Source organism: Natator depressus, chromosome 7 (genome assembly GCF_965152275.1).
Source record: "Natator depressus isolate rNatDep1 chromosome 7, rNatDep2.hap1, whole genome shotgun sequence".
NCBI classification, from domain to species: Eukaryota; Metazoa; Chordata; order Testudines; family Cheloniidae; genus Natator; species Natator depressus.
The window spans coordinates 90,473,214-90,495,585 of record NC_134240.1 but is presented as its reverse complement, the minus strand read 5'-3'; the positions used below and the strand labels follow the sequence as shown (position 1 = coordinate 90,495,585).

Below are 22,372 nucleotides of genomic sequence, written 5' to 3'. Positions count from 1 at the left end.
ATCCTGCCCCAAGGGAAGTTTCACCCACCACCCATGTAATAAGATACTGACATAATTATGTCGACATAAACTGCCTAAAACTGTGTGACTGGACAACAAAATGGCAGATGAAATTCAATGTTGATAAATGCAAAGTAATACACATTGGAAAACATGATCCCAACTATACATATAAAATGATGCGGTCTAAATTAGCTGTTACCACTCAAGAAAGAGATCTTGGAGTTATTGTGGATAGTTTTCTGAAAACATCCACTCAATGTGCAGCAGCAGTCAAAAAAGAGAACAGAATGTTGGGACTCATTAACAAAGGGATAGATAGTAAGACAGAAAATATCATATTGCCTCTATATAAATCATGATACGCTCATATCTTGAATACTGCGTGCAGATGTGGTTGCCCCATCTCAAAAAAGATATATTGGAATTGGAAAAGGTTCAGAAAAGGGCAACAAAAATTATTAGGGGTATGGAACGGCTTCCATATGAGGAGAGATTAATAAAACTGGGACTTTTCAGCTTGGAAAAGAGATGACTATGAGGGGATATGAGTGAGGTCTATAAAATCATGACTGGTATGGAGAAAGTAAATAAGGAAGTGTTATTTACTCCTTCTCATAACACAAGAACTAAGGGTCACCAAATGAAATTAATAGGCAGCAGATTTAAAACAAACAAAAGGAAGTATTTCTTCACACAACGCACAGTCGCTGTGGAACTCTTTGCCAGAGGAGGTTGTGAAGGCCAAAGATATAACAGGGTAAAAAAAAGAACTAGATAAGTTCATGGAGGATAGGTCTGTCAATAGCTATTAGCCAGCATGGGTAGAGATGGTGTCCTTAGCCTCTGTGTGCCAGAAGCTGAGAATGGGTGACGGGATGGATCACTTGATGATTACCTGTTTTATTCATTCCCTCTGGGACACCTGGTATTGGCCATTGTTGGAAGAGAGGCTACTGGGCAAGATGGACCTTTGGTCTGCCCAGTATGACCGTTCTTATGTTCTTATATGGACCTACCTTTTTTTAAATGAAAGCTGAGATCCTCACATAACCACTTGACTCCAGGAGCTGGTGCTTTAAGAAAAACACCAAATATATCGTGACTCTCACAATAAAATAGGAAGAGTTAGCAATATTGCATCATCTCTCTTTTCATTCCCTTATGCTTCTCTAACTCTCCCTTAATCATGACCTGGGTAGGGAGAAGCCCAGCTGGACTTCCCCCTCTGTGAAGGGAGGGGGAACAATAGCCACATGATCTACAATTACACGATAGGGCTGTCCTCAGTTTTTTACACTAATGGGAGTGGAGGGCTAATACAGCCTTATTACATAGAATATTGAAGATGTCGTTAGTTCCCGATGCGTTCTTTATTATGGGAACTAATAGGAGTGGGACTTCATTTCCCAGGGTCCTTTGGGCAGGACAGCAGGCTTTTTCCTCTGCCCTTGTATTCATAACGCCTTTCCTAGCCCAGGCGGTCCCGGGAAATGGAGTCCAAACCCTGTGAGCTGCCAACACAGAAACGAGACAGGGCACTACGAATCCCAGTTGTCTTCACACACCTCCCCTGCAGCTAAGAGCAGGGGGCTGAACGCGTGTGATGCTATTCGATGCGACAGAAATCCGGGAGCCTGAGAACATGCGTTTCCTGTGCTCGCTGAGAGCTGTAGCAGCTTCCCTGGCCCATGCAAAGGTGCAAGCGAACTGGGTCTGTTCTGCCAGGAAGGACCCCTCTCCAGCCATGCACCTCTATGGGGAATGCAGCATGTCACTAGCAGTGATCAGTTAGAGAGCGGTAGGGGTTCCCTGGTTTCTTTGGGCTGCCTGGGCGGAGGGCGTGGCCCTGTGGGGTTAGTGGGCAGCATACGGTATCGGGCCGGGGGAGGATGAGGTGCAGGGTGTAGCTGGAGGGGCGATGGCAGGAGGGGTGGTCCTGGTGCAGGGAGCCAGCAGGGGGCTCGGCCTGCACTTCTGCAAACACATTTTATCCGCACGGAAAGAGGCGAGAGTGATCGCTACCTGCAGGAGTCCCGAAACAGCCAGCGCCTTACAAGCGCTGCACGGGCTGTATCCCCAGAACCTCACCGTGCTGCGGCTGGACGCCACCCGGGAGGCAGAGATCCGAGAGGCAGCGGAAGCAGTGGCGAAGGAGCATGGCCGGCTGGATCTGCTCATCAACTCTGGGGCAGTGTTGCATCCCAGCGCCAGAGGAGAGACGAGCCTGCAGGAGGTCACGGCAGAGGTGGGCCAGAGTTTCCTTCAGTGGAAACATCGGTGGGGTTAAAAAAAAAAAAGCGTATTTAGTGCAGACCTGGTGTATTTCACTCCTGTGGGATTAACTGGAAGACCCCTCGTTCTGTCAGTAGCGCTCTGAGCAAGTGCGTTCCCTCGGAGCTCAGCTGCTCAGGAGTTTTGTCCAAATTGTGTGTGGGTTTAAGTCTTTGCTAATTAATCTCAGCCAGGCTAGATTGACATGCTGTGGAGAGAAGTGGGGATCCTTGTTAATGGAAGGAGGTCTGAAGGAGAGGGTGATTTTTTTTTATTGAAGGTGGCTTGGTAACTGTGAAGCCATCGCTTGAGGACATCTGCTGCTTGCCAGGGGCTAAGGTTCGCGATGTGACGGAGAGACTGCCGAGACTCATCAAGCCCTCAGATCGCTATCCCTTCCTGCTTCTCCACGTGGGCACCAATGATACTGTCAAGAATGACCTTGAGCGGATCACTGCGGACTACGTGGCTCTGGGAAGAAGGATAAAGGAGTTTGAGGCGCAAATGGTGTTCTCGTCCATCCTCCCCATGGAAGGAAAAGGCTGGGGTAGGGACCGTCGAATCGTGGAAGTCAACGAATGGCTACGCAGGTGGTGTCGGAGAGAAGTCTTTGGATTCTTTGACCATGGGATGGTGTTCCATGAAGGAGGAGTGCTGGGCAGACACGGGCTCCACCTAACGAAGAGAGGGAAGAGCATCTTTGCAAGCAGGCTGGCTAACCTAGTGAGGAGGGCTTTAAACTAGGTTCACCGGGGGAAGGAGACCAAAGCCCTGAGGTAAGTGGGCAAGCAGGATACCGGGAGGAAGCACAGGCAGGAACATCTGGGAGGGGAGGGCTCGTACCTCATACTGAGAATGAGGGGTGATCAGCAGGTTATCTCAGGTGCCTATATACAAATGCACAAAGCCTTGGAAACAAGTAGGGAGAACTGGAGGTCCTGGTGAAGGCAAGGAATTATGACGTGATTGGAATAACAGAGACTTGGTGGGATAACTCACATGACTGGAGTACTGTCATGGATGGTTATAAACTGTTCAGGAAGGACAGGCAAGGCAGAAAAGGTGGGGGAGTAGCACTGTATGTAAGGGAGCAGTATGAGTGCTCAGAGCTCCAGTATGAAACTGCAGAAAAACCTGAGTTTCTCTGGATTAAGTTTAGAAGTGTGAGCAACAAGAGTGATGTAGTGGTGGGAGTCTGCTATAGACCACCGGACCAGGGGGATGAGGTGGATGAGGCTTTCTTCCAGCAACTCGCAGAAGCTACTAGATCGCACGCCCTGGTTCTCATGGGCAACTTTAATCATCCTGATATCTGCTGAGAGAGCACTACAGCGGTGCACAGACAATCCAGGAGGTTTTTGGAAAATGTAGGGGACAATTTCCTGGTGCAAGTGCTGGAGGAGCCAACTAGGGGGAGAGCTTTTCTTGACCTGCTGCTCCCAAACCGGGAAGAATTAGTAGGGGAAGCAAAAGTGGATGGGAATCTGGGAGGCAGTGACCATGAGTTGGTTGAGTTCAGGATCCTGACACAGGGAAGAAAGGTAAGCAGCAGAATACGGACCCTGGACTTCAGGAAAGCAAACTTCGACTCCCTCAGGGAACTGATGGGTAGGATCCCCTGGGGGAATAACATAAGGGGGAAAGGAGTCCAGGAGAGCTGGTTGTATTTCAAAGAATCCCTATTGAGGTTACAGGGACAAACCATCCCAATGTGTCGAAAGAATAGTAAATATGGCAGGCGACCAGCTTGGCTTAATAGTGAAATCCTTGCGGATCTTAAACATAAAAAAGAAGCTTACAAGAAGTGGAAGATTGGACAAATGACCAGGGAAGAGTATAAAAATGTTGCTCGGGCATGTAGGAATGAAATCAGGAGAGCCAAATCGCGCCTGGAGCTGCAGCTAGCAAGAGATGTTAAGAGTAACAAGAAAGGTTTTTTCAGGTATGTTGGCAACAAGAAGAAAGCCAAGGAAAGTGTGGGCCCCTTACTGAATGAGGGAGGCAACCTAGTGACAGAGGATGTGGAAAAAGCTAATGTACTCAATGCTTTTTTTGCCTCTGTCTTCACGAACAAGGTCAGCTCCCAGACTGCTGCGCTGGGCAACACAGCATGGGGAGAAGGTGGCTAGCCCTCTGTGGAGAAAGAAGTGGTTAGGGACTATTTAGAAAAGCTGGACGTGCACAAGTCCATGGGGCCGGATGCGTTGCATCCGAGAGTGCTAAAGGAGTTGGCGGATGTGATTGCAGAGCCATTGGCCATTATCTTTGAAAACTCATGGCGATAGGAGAAGTCCCGGACGACTGGAAAAAGGCTAATGTAGTGCCCATCTTTAAAAAAGGGAAGAAGGAGGATCCTGGGAACTACAGGCCAGTCAGCCTCACCTCAGTCCCCGGAAAAATCATGGAGCAGGTCCTCAAGGAATCTATCCTGAAGCACTTACACGAGAGGAAAGTGATCAGGAACAGTCAGCATGGATTCACCAAGGGAAGGTCATGCCTGAGTAATCTAATCGCCTTCTATGATGAGATTACTGGTTCTGTGGATGAAGGGAAAGCAGTGGATGTATTGTTTCTTGACTTTAGCAAAGCTTTTGATACGGTCTCCCACAGTATTCTTGTCAGCAAGTTATGGGCTGGATGAATGTACTATAAGGTGGGTAGAAAGTTGGCTAGATTGTCGGGCTCAATGGGTAGTGATCAATGGCTCCATGTCTAGATGGCAGCCGGTATCAAGTGGAGTGCCCCAAGGGTCGGTCCTGAGGCCGGTTTTGTTCAATATCTTCATAAATGATCTGGAAGATGGTGTGGATTGCACTCTCAGCAAATTTGCGAATGATACTAAACTAGGAGGAGTGGTAGATACGGTGGCAGGCAGGGATAGGATACAGAGGGACCTAGACAAATTGGAGGATTGGGCCAAAAGAAATCTGATGAGGTTCAACAAGGATAAGTGCAGGGACCTGCACTTAAGACGGAAAAATCCAATGCACTGCTACAGTCTAGGGACCGAATGGCTAGGCAGCAGTTCTGCGGAAAAGGACCTAGGGGTGACAGTGGACGAGAAGCTGGATATGAGTCAACAGTGTGCCCTTGTTGCCAAGAAGGCCAATGGCATTTTGGGATGTATAAGTAGGGGCATAGCGAGCAGATCGAGGGACGTGATCGTTCCCCTCTATTCGACATTGGTGAGGCCTCATCTGGAGTACTGTGTCCAGTTCTGGGCCCCACACTACAAGAAGGATGTGGAAAAATTGGAGAGAGTCCAGCGAAGGGCAACAAAAATGATTCGGGGTCTGGAACACTTGAGCTATGAGGAGAGGCTGAGGGAACTGGGATTGTTTAGTCTGCAGAAGAGAAGAATGAGGGGGGATTTGATAGCTGCTTTCAACTACCTGAGAGGTGGTTCCAAAGAGGATGGTTCTAGACTATTCTCAGTGGTAGAAGATGACAGGACAAAGAGTAATGGTCTCAAGTTGCAGTGGGGGAGGTTTAGGTTGGATATTAGGAAGAACTCTTTCACTAGGAGGGTGGTGAAACATTGGAATGCGTTACCTAGGGAGGTGGTAGAATCTCCTTCCTTAGAAGTTTTTAAGGTCAGGCTTGACAAAGCCCTGGCTGGGATGATTTAATTGGGGATTGGTCCTGCTTTGAGCAGGGGGTTGGACTAGATGACCTCCTGAGGTTCCTTCCAACTCTGATATTCTATGATTCTGTTATCTCGTCGCAGCTGGTGTATTTCAATAAATATATCAGTAGACACCTGAACATGCATCATGGCTTTAAAAGCATGTTCATGTTGAAATAGGTGACTAGCGGCCTGAGAAGAAAAAACATGCCACCTACTGGGTCTCATCCAGTGCCAGGAGAAAGGGCTCCTCATGGCAACAGAAACGGGTCTAGTGGGCTTTTTCTCCAGCCAACCATTCCCGTTGTTGCATGCTCATCAATGCACAGTGCACTCTGGAGTGCAGAGCTCCAGGATGCATGACATTTGAACTGAATGTGTTTATGTAATTAAAAACAACAACCACCGAGAAAAGAAAAAGGGGACACACACAGCTGGCAAGGTGCCCAAATTTAGAGGGCCTGTTTGGACAGCTATTCTTCAGCACGCATGCTTCCAGATAGACGGAGTGTGCCCATCTGGAACTGTGCAGGTATATTTCAGTCATGAAAATGCACCAGGTATGTTCAAGATGTTATTTTCGGGCCTTCAGAACTTTCTTTCAAAACTAGCATGGTCTAAACATAAAGCACATTGAGGAGTAAGTATGTTTGCATTGTGCAACTTCAAAGAATGTTTGAAAAATATGTTGAATAAAATGTATTTTGGCCAGTTAGCACAACTCAAAAATAACTTAAGTCTTTGGTGAGGGTAAAAAAAGGAAAAATGGCAATAGCACACTTCAGAGAGCTATGAAATAACAAAAAGCAATCCCTTCCTTCATCTCACCAAATATACATCCTTACATCATGTTCCACAATAATGACAGTGGAAGTAAAATTATTTCCCACTGGTTTCACAGTAGACCAACTAGCCAGGGCCGCACAGAGCTTTAGGGAGCCTGGGGCAAAATCTGACAGTGAGGGCCTCCACCCTTCCAAAGAAATTACCACTGAGGGGGGGCTGCAGGGAGAAGAGTTGGAGGGGAAGCCCACACCGCACTCACCCAACCCAGCAATGGGGCTCAGCTCCAGTCACGTGGGTCTGGGCCTCGGTCCCTCTCTGGGTGTTGCAACCTCGCCCAGGGGTCACAGTGCAGCTCAGGTTTTGGCTATGCATCCCTGCAGCTGGCCAGCATTTATATGCGTTACCTAGGGAGGTGGTAGAATCTCCTTCCTTAGAAGTTTTTAAGGTCAGGCTTGACAAAGCCCTGGCTGGGATGATTTAATTGGGGATTGGTCCTGCTTTGAGCAGGGGGTTGGACTAGATGACCGCCTGAGGTCCCTTCCAACCCTGATATTCTATGATTCTAATTAAGGATAGGATTTTCCGTGGGACTTGTGCTTCACTTAGGTGCTTTTGAAAATCCCACCCTGTCTTCATCAGATCCCTAACCTTAAGTAACAACAATATAATAGTTTGGGGGTTTGTATGTTTGTTTTGTCTCTTTCTGAATGTGAAATGACTTCACTAAGCATAACTGTCTGCTAAGTGGGCTATTCCTATTTCCCTGTTTTTCTTTAGGCTGTGTCTACACTACAGACCTTAGAGCATGGCTACACTTGCAGATGTAGAGCGCTTTGAGTTAAACCAGCCTTTGTAGAGCGAAGTAGGGAAAGTGCTGCAGTCTGTCCACACTGACAGCTTCAAGCGCACTGGCGTGGCCACATTTGCGGCACTTTCAGCGGCATTGGGAGCCATGCATTATGGGCAGCTATCCCAGCATGCAAGTGGCTGCAACATGCTTTTCAAACGGGGGCGGGGGGGAACGGCAGTGGAGTGTGACAGGGAGTGTGTTGTGTGTATGTGGGTGGGGGAGAGAGTGGGTTTTTGGGGGGCTGAGAGCATGTCAGCATGCTGTCTTGTAAGTTTAGACAGCGGCAGACCCACCCCCCCTCCGCCTCTCTCTCTCACACACAGCATTCCACACTAATGGTTGCTTTGTCTTGGAGGAGATAAGCAGCCGGCTGTCAGAAATGGAGCTTTCAATGGGCATTTCCGCATTCCTACAGCCGATTCCAAACAATGACGAGTGGCCACTTGACTCGGGGATTATGGGTCATTTCTGGAGGCTGATCAGTGCGCAGTAAAGCAACACCTCGTTCACACTGGCGCTGCGGCACTCCAGCAGGGGTGCAGCAAACATTATTCCACTCGCCGAGGTGGAGTACCAGCAGCGCTGTAGCCGCGGAGTCAGAGCGCTCTACGTGCCTTGCCAGTGTGGCGGGTAGTGAGCTTGTGCACCCAGGGCTCCTCTATTGCGCTGTAACTCACAAGTGTAGCCAAGCTCTTAGAGTGGGACAGTTGTACTGCAGGAACTGTGCTGCTTTAAGGTCTCCCCTGTAGCCACTCTATGCCAGCAGGAGAGAGTTCTCCTGTCGGCATAGTTAAACCACCCCCAACGAGTGGCGGTAACTAAGTCGGCAGGAGAGAGTCTCCCACCAACATAGCGCTGTCCACACTGGCGCTTTTGTCGGTGAAACTGTCGGTCAGGGGTATGTTTTTTCACACCCCTAACTGACAAAAAGTTGTACTGACAAAAGTGTTAGTGTAGACATAACCTTAGTTACAGAACGTTGCCTGTTCCGTCCCTTCATCTTGTGTTGTGTGTTAAGTAACTCTTGGTTTTTTTTCTTGATTTAACTCATATTGTTGGTTTCCTGGGCTAGACTAAGCTTGAGATTTTTTTAGGGAAAAAAAGTTCAGAAAATTCTTAGAAAAGAAAAACAAATGTATTAGCCCTGATGCTGTAAAGAACACAATGGACTCCTCACATGCTTAAAGTTAAGCACCTGCATAAATCTTTGCAGTATTGAAGCCTTAGAATGGAATGGCTTTCATGACCTTCACTCTAGTATTCCAAGTTAATAATTTAACTCCAAAGTATACATGAATTGACTGTCCTTAGAGTTTCACATTCTGATGACCTGAATAGATAATTTGAGCTATGATCTCTTAGTTTAAACCTGTATGCTCCTGTGACTAAACAACATGTTTTAGTACCAGTTGTTTATTTCCAGATACCCAGTGACCAACGTTTCAAAGTTCAAACAATATCAGCAAAGTCAGAAAGAGCTAAAGTAGTTTAATGATTTGTTTTCAGTGTCAGTGGCCACAAAAAAGAAAAAAAAAATGCTATGTGGTGTTTTAGGTTAAATCGTTTTAATTTAACTAGCCTTCAATAAGTGCATGTAACAAAATGCCACAAAGCAGCAATGCTCCATATTGAGTCCAACTAAACAAAAATGAATTATTAATTCATCTGACAAGGAAGAAGAAATGGAATTAATAAGTCATGTGCGCATTACTTTGCTTGAATGGTTTCTCCCACCTTTTTATCTTGTCTTTTTAAAAAAGATTGCTCCTCAGGACAGATAATACCTTCTAAGGCATTTGTACTCTGCCTAGCATAATGGGATTCTGATCCTCACTGTATTTTTGACCATTACCGCAATGTAAACTATAGTAATATGGATTTGTCAACACTTCTGGAAGGATCACCCCTTACATTACTGTATACCATTTCAGATGGGCTAAGTCAGGACCAATAATGGGTAATGTTTGTTAGTGATAATGATATCACACTGAGATGATGAGAGATGATGACGTGATTTTATATCTTTTGTTAGCACAAGATGGAACTTTAAAACTGGAATTTGCTGGCTGTAGACTATTTACCTTTGCAGTTTCTATTTTTTTCTTCTTTTTCTTAATGTTCTAGGGTCTTTCCATAACATTGGCAACAAATACCATAGGGCCCCTAGTGATGGCTAAATATTTTGCCCCTCTGTTGCGGAAAGGAACTGGAGCATTTGGACATCAGTTTGCTGACCAGGCCAAACAGCATAGGGCCATACTGGTGAACCTGACAGCTAAAGTAGGCTCCATAGGAGACAATGGTAAGTACTGTTTGACATGAATGTTATGCAGTAACCTAATTATTTTTCATATAAGAAGATAAATGATTGATATATTAATGTTTTATAACATCCAGCTGGTGTGGGCCAGCGTAGCTAATATCAATGGAGAAGATCACTATAATTTTCTAAGTATTACTGCATCTTAATTTATATTTTTCCTGCAAAAATGGTTTGTGAAGTAAAAAGAATAATTCTGCTTAAATTGTACTGCTATGTTGTCTAACAAATATATATTGAATTATTTTCTTTATTCCTTCTCACTGCTAAAAGTAATTATGGGGGTATATTCTGCAGCAATTTTTTAATTTTAAAATTTGTATATTCCTGTTCAGGTGCATGTGGTGAATGACATATTTATTTATCAAACATTCAAGACGGTATGTGCACTATGAATATTCAAGGAGTATTTTAAAAATCCATTCCAAAAAGTTTTTGTAAACATTTCTTATAATTTAAGTAGAGGGTTTCATTTTATCCCTCATAATTTGGAAGATCAGTGTTTGGATAGGTAAGTCTCTTTAATATAAACTTTAGAGACATTAAATGCAATTTCTGGGTCTTTTGTGACTTTTAGCTATACCATTTGGGGATGTGACTTTGTCAAATATCATAAATTAAGCCGTATTGGTCCATTGAATTGAGACCTAGAGAGAGAATTCACAAACTGCAGGAATTGATATTGGTATGGATTCCTTGTGTGGCATTTTCCCCTTTGATTCAATATTGAGCTGATGTCCCAAGAATGATGCAAGGGGTCATTCTGATGCTGGAGATGATGAGTGAAATCCTGGCTCGATTAAAGTCAATGAGAATTTTGCTAGTGATTTCAACAAAGCCAGGATTTCACATGATGTTTTTTGTGTGAGATGTGAAACTCAGACTTCAGTCATAAAAGGCCTCAGAGCTGGTATACACTGCACAGTTAGGTCAACATAAGGCAGTTTATGTTGACCTAAGTATGTCAGTGTCTACACTTCAGCCTTCCTCCCACTGATGTAAGTGCCCTACTACACTGAGGCCTTGTCTACACTGGCAAGTTTCTGTGCAGTAAAGCAGCTTTCTGAGGTGTAACTCCAAGTCAGTCCTCGCTTACAGACAGCCCCCCAACCTGAAGCAAATACTCACCAGCAACTACACACAACACCACAGAAACACTAATCCAGGAACCAATCCCTGTAGCAAACCTCATTGCCCACTCTGTCCCCATATCTACTCTAGCGACACTATCAGAGGACCCAACCACATCAGCGACACCATCAGAGGCTCATTCACCTGCACGTCATGTGCCAGCAGTGCCCCTCTGCCATGTACATTGGCCAAACCGGACAGTCCCTACGTAAAAGAATAAATGGACACAAATCAGACATCAGGAATGGTAACATACAAAAGCCAGTGGGAGACCACTTCAGTCTTCCTGGACATTCTATAGCAGATTTAAAAGTAGCTATACTTGACCAAAAAACTCCAGACACAGACTTCAAAGAGAAATAGCAGAACTAAAATTCATTTGCAAATTTAACACCATTAATTTGGGCTTGAGTAGGGACTGGGAGTGGCTGGCTCATTACAAAAGCAGCTTTGCCTCTCCTGGAATTGACACCTCCTCATCTATTGTTGGGAGTGGACTACATCCACCCTGATCGAATTGGCCCTGTCAACACTGGTTCTCCACTTGTGAGGTAACTCCCTTCCCTTTATGTGTCATTATATAATGCCTGCATCTGTAATTTTCACTCCATGCATCTGAAGAAGTGATGTTTTACCCACAAAAGCTTATGCCCAAATAAATCTGTTAGTCTTTGAGGTGCCACCAGATTCCTTGTTGTTTTTGTTTCAGTCTGTGAAAGAAGCTTATTGAAACATCTCTGAGGGTGAGATTTTTATCTGTATTCAGCTTCTTACTGTGTTAGGCTTAGACTTGCATGTTGTATTTTATTTTGCTTGGTAATTTACTTTGTTTTGTCTGTTATTACTTGGAACCACTTAAATCCTCCTTTTCGTATTTAATAAAATCACTTTTTACTTATTAATTAATCCAGAGTAAGTATTAATACCTATGGAGGCAAACAGCTGTGCATCTCTCTCTATCAGTGTTATAGAGGGTGTACGGTTTATGAGTTTACCCTGTATAAAGTTTATACAGGGTAAAACGGATTTATTTGGGGTTTGGACCCACAATGTCCCGCAACCCCCTCCGCCTTCCTACAACTCTTAGCGGTAGAGAAGGAAAAGGTGCTCTGTGGGATAGCTGCCCAGAGTGCACCGCTCCGAATACCAGCACAAGTGTGAACACGCTATTGGGCAGGCAGCTAACAGTGTGAAAATACAACAGCGGTTTCCCTTCAGCGCTCTCTGAGCAGTGCTGTATCTGCCAGTGCTGTAACTTTGCTAGTGTAGACGTTCCCTGACATAACTCCACGAGACGTGTAGGGCTTATTTCAGTGTACAGTAACACCTTGCTTAAAGTCGTCCCGGTTAACATTGTTTCGTTGTTACGTTGCTGATCAATTAGGGAACATGCTCGTTTAAAGTTGTGCAATGCTCCCTTATAAAGTCTTTCGGCAGCTACCTTCTTTGTCCACTGCTGGCAGGAAGAGCAGCCCGTTTGCACTAGCTGGTGGGGACTTGGAACCAGGGTGGACCGGCAGGCCCCCTATCAGCTCCCCCCTCCTCTAAGTTCCCTGTGTGGCAGCTGCCCAGTAAGCTATCAATTGCCAGCAGTTCAGCTGTCCTGCCCCCCACTGCCATGTGCTGCTCCTGCCCTCTGCCTTGGAGCTGCTCTCCAGAGCCTCCTACTTGCTTGGGGGGGAGAGCGGGGCTAATGTCAAGGTGTCCCCTTCCCCCCTGCTCCTGCACCCCATTTACCCCATTTCCACAGAGAAGGGGGAACACACGACAGGCTCAGGATGGAGGGAACTTCCTGGCAGTGACAATGTGGCAGGAAAACAAAGAACACAGGCTTAGCAATGGAATTTCTTAACCATAGTAACTTTTACTCTTCAAAGACTCAAGAGTTACTGTGACACTCCCTAGGGGTACCCAGGGTGGTGAGATACCTCACCACCACTTGCCCTTACACGTGAGGCAGCCTTGTTGGTGCCTGCTGTGAATCAGCTCCCTGAATCCACCAGCCTCTGGCAAGACATCAAGCACTTCTTGTATGGCCTGTGCAAGCCCTCGCTCCCTCTGTGTAGGTTAGTGAATGGCCCACACCAACCCCTGAACCCTCTCAGACCATTCCCTGTATAGTCAGCTCCTTATCCACTGAACCCCCATAGAACTACCAACCATGCTGTTCCCAAAGGAACAGTGGTAGACACACTAGCTTGTAAGAGCCAGCTCAGGATCAGCACTTTGCTTAACACCACAACACTTGGATATATTTATAGTCTGGAAAAGAGAAGACTGATAGGGGGCTTGATAATGGTTTTCAAGTTCATAAAAGGTTGTTATAAGGAGGAGGGAGAAAAAATTGTTCTTCTTAACCTCCGAGGATAGGACAAGAAACAGTGGGCTTAAATTGCAGCAAGGGCAAGGAAAAACTTCCTAACTGTCAAGGTAGTTAAACACAGGAACAAATTGCCTAGGGAGGTTGTGGAATCTCCATCATTGGGGATTTTTAAGAGCAGGTTGGACAAACACCTGTCAGGGGTGGTCTAGATAATACTTAGTCCTGCCTTGAGTGCAGGGAACTGGACTACATGACCTCTCGAGGTCCCTTCCAGTTCTGTGATTCTATAGTGAAAACAAGAATAAGTTTACTATTGGGGATCCAAGATTCAGGCAATAATGAGTAAGGATATTGGAATCAAATGGTTACATATAAAACAAAATCATAACTCGCTTTCTAGAGACTAAATGTAACAGGTTAACTCCTATCTAATGAAGTTTTATGGAAAGGCCTCTTCAGCATTTTCAACCAAGATTGGCTCAGACACTGTTTTCATGAATATAAACATGCTGTCTGTTTACTTCCTAGATGCAGGATCTCAGCGTGTCTTCTTTCTCTTCTAGAAATTCCCCCCAAAGTTCATTGTCTGTACTCTTAGACTGGAAAGAACTCGTGGCTTGTTTTTTTTCCCAGTGTGCTCTTTCGGTGTTGACTTCACACCTCCTTGTTAACATTTGACTTCATCTGTAAATGGGCATCCATTGTGTTAGCTTATAATCATAGAATCGTAGAATATCAGGGTTGGAAGGGACCTCAGGAGGTCATCTAATCCAACCCCCTGCTCAAAGCAGGACCAATCCCCAATTTTTGCCCCAGATCCCTGATTAATGCTTAATTTACATCCTGTCTGGAGGCAAACCTGTTTTTCACCTTTGCTGGTGGCCACAACCTTGATACAGATTTTAAAAACATAGTGTTTCGGTGTAAGTATATATGTGTGTGTGTGTGTGTGTGTAATTCCTTACATAGTATCTGTACATACATTTCACAATTATACTAATGACCATTGTGACAAAGGCTTTTAGTCAAGATTGCTTGGCATTCTTTGGTGAACTAGAATGTATACACAAGACTCAAGAGATTTCTATAAACCCTTTACACCCCCTGGCCAGTTGGCATTAAAAGGTTCTTGGGTCACTGTTACAGATTTTTTGAAAATAACAAAAGTCCTGAGATGCCCCTAGTCTTAGCTCACCCCTTCTGAGAGTCAGTGGTTCATCAGCATTTCAAGCCGGGCAGTGTCTCTCCGGCACATCTTTCTTATGGCTGGCAATGGTCAGCCCACTGCACAGAACAGAACCTCCCTCTTAAATAGGGTCTCTGTCTTTGTGATGCGTGCTCCAACTGAGAAGATCCAGACCCACTCGCCATACTTGCTCATCCTCCCACGTTGTGAACCCCTGTGTAGAAAAAACATTGTTCTGTGGGGGTAGGGCTAGAAGTTGAGAGACAATCAAAGTCAGTAGCCCCAGATTGAAGTCTTGATGGCTTCTCAGTGATAGCCCTGCAGTGAGGTGCCAAACACCTTGCCCAGGCAGGGCGACTGTCTGGATTGCAGCCTAATAAGAGGCTTTCCCTTGGACAAGTTCAGACTTATGAAGTCACATAGGTACTGTTTCCACACACAGTACAACATAAAGTTCATAATTTAATCCTGTCATATCCCACTCTGTTACAACAAGTTCCAGTCAGTTTTCCCAATGAAACAGCAGTTTTGAAACATGCCAGGCTTCCTTCTTCAGACTGTGCTTGCACCTATTATAGAGTGAAAGTATGAAAGGCACGATACAAAATGATAGTGTGTTATAAAGCACCAAAGAACCTGACCATTTGTGGTAACTGAAGATTCTAAGGCCCTTTTTTTTTTTTTTTTTTTCAAGAATAGGATGTTAACCCTTTTGTCTTGGCAAAATTCCATTTTGAGTTATTCCTTTTTGTTCCTCTAAACTTCCTCCTGCAGTTTCAATTGGATATGATATCTTTCACTTCCAGTTGTATTTTGTTGTGTAGTACTGCTGTGCACTATCTTATACATGCCATGTTTCACTTCATATGTGCGTGCATTTGGGGGGTGCGGAAGTCATTTCTTTATATACCTTTTATATATCATTTGTAAAACACTGTGGATTTTTCTGGATAAACAGCTTTATAAAAAGTTGAGAATTATTCTAACAGTAAATTTAAAAAATCCTTTACATAAAGCTGCATTTCTGAGACTTTGTGAAAAGGATTAATTACATGCTAAAGTAAATGGGTGATGAAGGAAAAAAACTTTTATTTTAGGTATAATATTAGTATAAAATTAGAGAGTGACTCATTTTTGGTTGGGTGACTCATACTCTCAGGGAATTAATTATCCAACACAAGAAATTCTAAAATAGACACTATGGTACTTTTTAAAATCAGATGGCTACTGCTAGCATGGCATAGGTAAACATGAACCTTGAGTTCAGTGTTAACTAGTAGATTGAGTACAGAACTGGGAGAAAGGACTTCCTGAAAACTTATCTCAATTCTGCCGTTGACTTCCTATCTGTCCCTGGGCAAATAAAAATGGGGAGGTAAATGTAAAAGAACTAGGTAACTGAATTTAGAAGGAAACTAAGGGGTAAATAGTAAGAGTCCACTATTCTTTTTTCTATAATTACTTATTTTGTTGTATTTTTCTTAGATTTTAAGGCCAGAAAGGACCATTATGATAATCTATTTTGACTTTTTGTATAACAGACCACAAAATTTTATGCAGTGGTTGTTGCATCAAATTCATAACATCTGGTTGAGCAAGGAGCTTATCTTTCAGAAAGACAAGCAAGACAATGATGAATCCATTGGTTTTGCTAGATCTTTTTCAAGAAAAAAATACAGCCTTCCCCATGGCTAAAAAATATGGGATAATGCTGTATGTACCAGCAAATGACCAAAGGGATATTCACTAATATATTATTCTGAAATCTGCCAAATATATTAACATGCTACAATTATGACATAATCCTGCTTGTGGCTTTGCAGAACTTGCTTACCTGACATATTGTTTTTAGCCTTAGGTGGATGGTATAGCTACAGGATGTCTAAAGCAGCTTTGAACATGGCTACCAAGAATCTCAGCATTGAACTTGGAAGAGGGAAAACTAAAGTGGTGTGTGTGTCATTGCATCCAGGAACCGTGAATACTGACTTATCAAAGCCTTATCACAGGAACGTTCCCAAGGACAAACTGTTCACCCCAGAATATTCAATTAATTGTCTAATGACTATTATTGAGAACCTTGATATGGGGAAAACAGGAAAGTTCTTTGCTTGGGATGGATCTGCACTACCTTGGTAAAGACTTGTTTTAATGGAGATGCTCCGGTACTGTGGAGATGAGAGCAATATAAATACCTCGCTAGGCTAATGCTTTAGTAAACCTTTTGTTGTGGCGTATTATGAGGGCATCCAAAAGATGTTAGATTTTAATCCGAGTTCTGTCACTTGCTGTGTGACTTTGAGCAAATCACTTTAACTTTTCTGTGCCTCTAATTCACTACCTTGTAAATGGGGATAATAATTACCAACCTCAGGGCTCTTGAGGCTAAATTTATTTATGTTTGTAAAGGGTTTTGAGAGTCCCTAAAAAAGGTGCAATAAAGTATAGAGAAAAGTTATAATTTTATTAATGATAATAAAAGCATACTGCTAATGATTTGCTGTGAAGATTTGTGTTTGTTTATTCAGATACCATGCCTTGGTTTGTGTAAATTGGGTGAGGTTAGAGAGAAAAGGGATTACATAGCAGTGGGAGACAGGCCATTTCACAAGGCTGTTGCCTGTAACCTTCTCTCTTTGTTTTTTATGCTATCGGTTTGAAAGGTGATACAACAGTGCAGGACAGAGCTGATTAAATCAAATCTAATGGTGACGTCTGACAGTGGTGAAAACACAACTCAGTGTGCAAAGCTGTGAACGTTGGCTCCACTTTGGGCAAGTCTGCTGCAGATCTTCTCTTTCTCCCCCATCTCTCTTTTTTTCCTCTCTTATTGACGGGTGCCAGATTTAAAAGTTACTGGCTGCAGGGAACCGCCACCCCCTGCATACAAACGGACACACCTTTCCTAAAAACTCAGGTGCTAACTGCATTTTAAGTATTTACCATACAATGAGAGCATGAATAAGATTCTGATTACAATTTTGTCATTGTTGCTCTGTCTTATTTTCACGTGTTATAACAAAGAAGAAAGATTGGCAAGTTTCAGTGAAATGTTCATGTTGTTCAAATGTAACTCTCAGTACTTGGACTGGGGATGGAGAATGACATTACAGGTTCATATTCATTGGAGGCACAGGTACATACTTATTCTAAAAATCAGGCCACTTACAGACTTATGTGAAATTATTGCTGCACAGCACACATGAGATTGAGACTAATGAGACAAGAGAATGACTGACAAAACTGTTATATTGATCACTGAGCAGTACTCGTTACCCTGTGAACTTTGTCCAGCTCTAAGAGATGTACTAGAAAGCAGAAAATCAAAACAACTGGTGACGCAGGGGAAGATCACATAAACTATGCCAAACATACTGTTTACAGTCCTTGTGTTTTGTTGTACACGACCTGACTACTCAGAATTTTGATCATAGTGGTGACAGCTAAATCACATCACACTTGTGTACATGCAAAATAAAGACATGAAGATCTTCTTGGGGTATTAAAAACAGGACAACAAAACATTGATGAAAAATTGTGGGTGGTTTTCAGTGTGGAAGGCTCAGGGAGTCAGAACAAAAGAAAGTAACACAAATGAGAAATGAGAGACAGAGACATACATAAATCCTTGTTTCTGTTATAAAACACAAAGAGGGAGACATTTACAAGAGTCCATGTCATGAACATACTGTATGTGACATGGAAAGGTAGCATGGTCTGAAGAAATGAAAGCATTTGGTTGATAGGAGATCCTGAGCTTTAGGCCCAGCTCTGCCATTGACTTGTTTTGTTCAGTTCACCATTGCTTCAGGTTCCTCATCTATAACATGAGAATAATGATGATTTTTCATTTTTATAAAATGTTTTGAGATCTATGGACACAAAGTGCCATATCAGTACTACGCATTATTTATTTTAATGTCAGGAGGATATTACCCACTCCTCATATTGACTATGAAGGCCACGTGTACGCTATGATTGGAACCAAGCTAGGTATAACCAGGTTTACACTTGGTTGGTAGTAGGATTATAGCATGATTCTCTGAGCAGCAGAAACAAGGATTCTAGCTTGGTTTCTCTGACCAGGGAAAAGCTTTTTCTGAAAATTGTTTTATAAAACTACACTAGATTACCTAGGAAACCAATCTCCAATATTGTCTACATGGTTGTCAGAAAAAAGTGTTTTCTCTCCTTGATCTGGGAAACTAACCCCTACTAACAACAGTATTGTTTTAAACCCAGGTTATTTTCATCTGTTTTGATATGCAGGAGGTAGTCCACTCCAAAAATTGATTTGTTGGTATGTGTTCATTTTGTTTAAGTGACCAGGGGGTAGGGACCATAGGTGCTGGGACTATGGGTGTGGAGGTGCTTCCGGATACCTTGGCTTGAAGTGGTATTCATCATATACAGGGTTTACAGTTTGGTTCAATGTCTCTCAGCACCCCCACTATACATATTGTTCCAGCACCCCTGGTAGGGACATGAGGAATGAAGACTGGCATAGTTATAATGTAGAGACCATAAAACCAACAATGGCTCTTCTTGATTGGCTCAGGATGTCCTGGCCACCATATCAATTGTGGGCCTGTTTCCTTCTGCTGGCTTTATACCTGTAGGTGGGCACATTCTGCATCTTGTGTTTAGGCTGGATTTTGTGATCGAAGAGGTGAAGACACTTTATGATCAGAGCTTCTTCAGATAGAGATCAGAACTTGCCATTTCTTCCTTCAGGGAAAAGGTCATCAACAGAGAAACCAGCTAGGTTTCAGATATCTCTAAGGGAAAATGTGCACCTGGTGGTTTACTCATAATGCCTAGTAAGACATTATGATACTCTGTTACTCTTAATCATTAATATAGTGGTCACTAAGCTCCAGTCATTTTCTCAAGCCTTTCTATGAAGGGATTGGTATTTATTTTCTCTCTCTCTCTTTTTTATTTCCTCATTAAAATGAGACGGTGTATTTAAAAAAAACAACAACTGTGTGCCTTGAAACCTTGATACTGGGAGTATTTTATAAATGGGCCAGAAAAAGAAAAATAAATTGTTGCCCAGTATCCCTAGACAGAACAACTAGCCAGAAGAAAGTATTTGTCTTGGTATATATTATTGTGATTAATTAGAGCTTGTGATGTGATAGGACAATAAAATCTGTTTTCAGTGGGCATAGAGAGAACTTTAAAACAACAAATTCTATTCTATGCTTTCTTTTTGTTGCACTGAGGAGACATAATGCCGTTGCTTACAGTGGTTGACTACAAGTAATTCTAAAACCTCTGTCTCCAAGTTCCATGTAAAAATAAAGTAACAAAATTAAAAGTTTGCCAGCACTATTCAGAGCCAGGAGCTCCAGAAATCTGATTGTTCCTAGGAACGTAAAGAATAAAGTGAAAAGTTAACACTAGACACAGTATGTTCAAGAGAACTTTTTGTTCACAATAGGTTCAGTGATCCCTATTGTATTACAGAATAATTTACGTTTTATTCTAGGAGTCTTAGTAAGAAGAGTGTGACTTCAAAATTTATTTTCTCAGAATAAAAGTGCAAGTTGTCATTACGCAGGAGAGGTCCTTGAAGTTATTTTTAGCGTGTGTTTAGTGATGAGAAAGAAGTCTGTACCTATCTATTTCTTTTTTTGTTTGTGTCCCCAGCACTTAATCAGTGAAACACTAAAGGCTGGAAATTCTCTCTCTCTCTCTTTATTTTTTTTTAAGAAAAAGAAACTCTTGCTCATTACATAGGAAATTTGTCTGATTAAGCATTGAGTAAGGACTACAACGTTAACCTGCACATCTACCAATGTGATATATGCCATCATGTGCCAGCAATGCCCCTCTGCCATGTACATTGGGCAAACTGGACAGTCTACGTAAAAGAATAAATGGACACAAATCAGATGTCAAGAATTATAACATTCATAAACCAGTCGGAGAACACTTCAATCTCTCTGGTCACTCGATTTCTGATCTCAAAGTGACTATCCTTCAACAAAAAAACTTCGAAAACAGACTCCAACGAAAGAGTGCTGAATTGGAATTAATTTGCAAATTGGATACAATTAACTTAGGCTTGAATAGAGACTGGGAGTGGATGAGTCATTACACAAAGTAAAACTATTTCCCCATGTTTATTCCCCTCCCCGCCCCCCCACTGTTCCTCAGACGTTCTTGTTAACTGCTGGAAATGGCCCACCTTGATTATCACTATAAAAGGTTTTCTTTCCCCTCCCCCCTGACCCCCCCGCCAGGGGGTTGGACTAGATGATCTCCTGAGGTCCCTTCCAACTCTGATATTCTATGATTCCCTACCACATGATAACCTCTCTATCCTCATCTTAAGTGATCACTCTCCTTGCAGTGTGTATGATAACACCCATTTTTTCATGTTCTGTGTGTTTATAAATCTCCTCACTGTATTTTCCACTGAATGCATCCGATGAAGTGAGCTGTAGCTCACGAAAGCTTATGCTCAAATAAATTGGTTAGTCTCTATGGTGCCACAAGTACTCCTTTTCTTTTTGTGAATACAGACAAAGACGGCTGCTACTCTGAAATCTGTTGAAACAGTGTAAATTTCAGCGATTTAAGCAGCAATTGGATTGAAAGTGAAACTCAATTAGCCAATTGGGGTACCTGGTTTTATGAATGAATGGTTTCATTCATAAAACTTTACTTATGAAGTTATATTAATAAAGTGAACAATTAAAAACAATTTCATTGATCAGTTCTACACTTTCCTCCAAGTCCTGACTCAGTATGTAAATAAGGCTCCCATTGAGATGGCTTACAATGTTTAATTTACATTTTGACAGAGATATTTCCTGTCTGGAAGACACCTGTTTTTCTCTTTGGCTGGTGACAGACTTTAGAACATATTTCTAGTACATGTACACAAATCCTTAAACATACATCTTGCAGTGATTGTGAGGATCTGAATGGGCATGCAAATGCTTAGCATATCTGGCACATAAAAACCTTGCAATGCGAGCTACAACAGTGCCACGTGAATGCCTGTTCTCACTTTCAGGTGACGTAAATAAGAAACAGGCAGCACTATCTCCCGTAAATGTAAACAAACAAGTTTGTCTTACCGATTGGCTGAACAAATAGTAGGACTGAGTGGATAAGTGCATAAACTTGTAAGCTCTGAAGTTTTACATGGTTTTGTTTTTGAGTGCAGTTACGTAAAACAAAATTCTAGATTTGTACGTTGCACTTTCATGATAAAGAGATTGCACTATAGAGCTTGTATGAGGTGAATTGAAAAATACTATTTCTTTTATCTTTTTTGAAGTGCAAATGTGTAATAAAAATAATAATATAAAGCAAGCACTGTACACTTTGTATTCTGTGTTGTAACTGAAATCAATATATTTGAAAATGTGGAAAAACATCCCAAAAATGTATGATAAATGTAAATTGGTATTCTATTGTTTAGCAGTGTGATTAAAACTGATTAATTGTGACTATTTTCTTTAATCTAGTTAATTTGTTTTGCATTAACTGCTTGAGTTAACTGCAATTAATTGACAGCCGGAGTATAAAACTTAACTCAAAACTGTTTCACACATGAAAAAGTGAGTCTATTCCTCCACACTCTATTAGGCACTTAAATCACATCTGTTAATCATATTAATGAGTCAGCTGGATCATCTTTGACATCACACCCTTCTCTTTGTCTCAGGACACTTTCTGCATTTTGGAATAGTATTTTTTGTTTGTTTACAGTTGTGGTTTTTGTTATCTAGATTAATCTATACTTTAATAGCAAGGACCACATCTTACAGACACAGTTTTTCATAGGCCCATTTCTCATATTCAAAACTACAGAGTCCAGCTCCCTTCACGTGCAATTGTGTAGCACTTCCGTGGCA

At 42.6% G+C, this 22,372-nt stretch overlaps 1 protein-coding gene across 2 annotated transcripts; it reads left to right on the top strand.

Moving 5' to 3' along the window:
• The first annotated feature begins 1,568 nt into the window (after window positions 1–1,568).
• On the top strand, window positions 1,569–20,641 carry LOC141991040 (C-signal-like). Of its 2 annotated transcripts, XM_074959044.1 has the most exons (4): window positions 1,569–1,714; window positions 2,084–2,248; window positions 9,660–9,837; window positions 16,348–20,641. In XM_074959044.1, the coding sequence occupies exons 1-4, from the start codon at window positions 1,607–1,609 to the stop codon at window positions 16,632–16,634; spliced, it is 738 nt and encodes a 245-aa protein (XP_074815145.1). In that variant the 5' UTR covers window positions 1,569–1,606; the 3' UTR covers window positions 16,635–20,641. The 2 variants fall into 2 exon arrangements, with proteins under 2 accessions (XP_074815145.1, XP_074815144.1); XM_074959043.1 differs by lacking the exon at window positions 1,569–1,714 and having other exon boundaries at window positions 1,873–2,248.
• The last annotated feature ends 1,731 nt before the right edge of the window (window positions 20,642–22,372 follow it).

Excerpts from the sequence above, each read along its gene's own strand:
- LOC141991040 (XM_074959043.1), top strand. The coding sequence starts at position 1,922 with ATGGCAGGAGGGGTGGTCCTGGTGCAGGGAGCCAGCAGGGGGCTCGGC. Across the intron at positions 2,249-9,659 it reads TGCAGGAGGTCACGGCAGAG|GGTCTTTCCATAACATTGGC; the intron begins GTGGGCCAGAGT and ends TTAATGTTCTAG. Across the intron at positions 9,838-16,347 it reads AGGCTCCATAGGAGACAATG|CCTTAGGTGGATGGTATAGC; the intron begins GTAAGTACTGTT and ends TATTGTTTTTAG.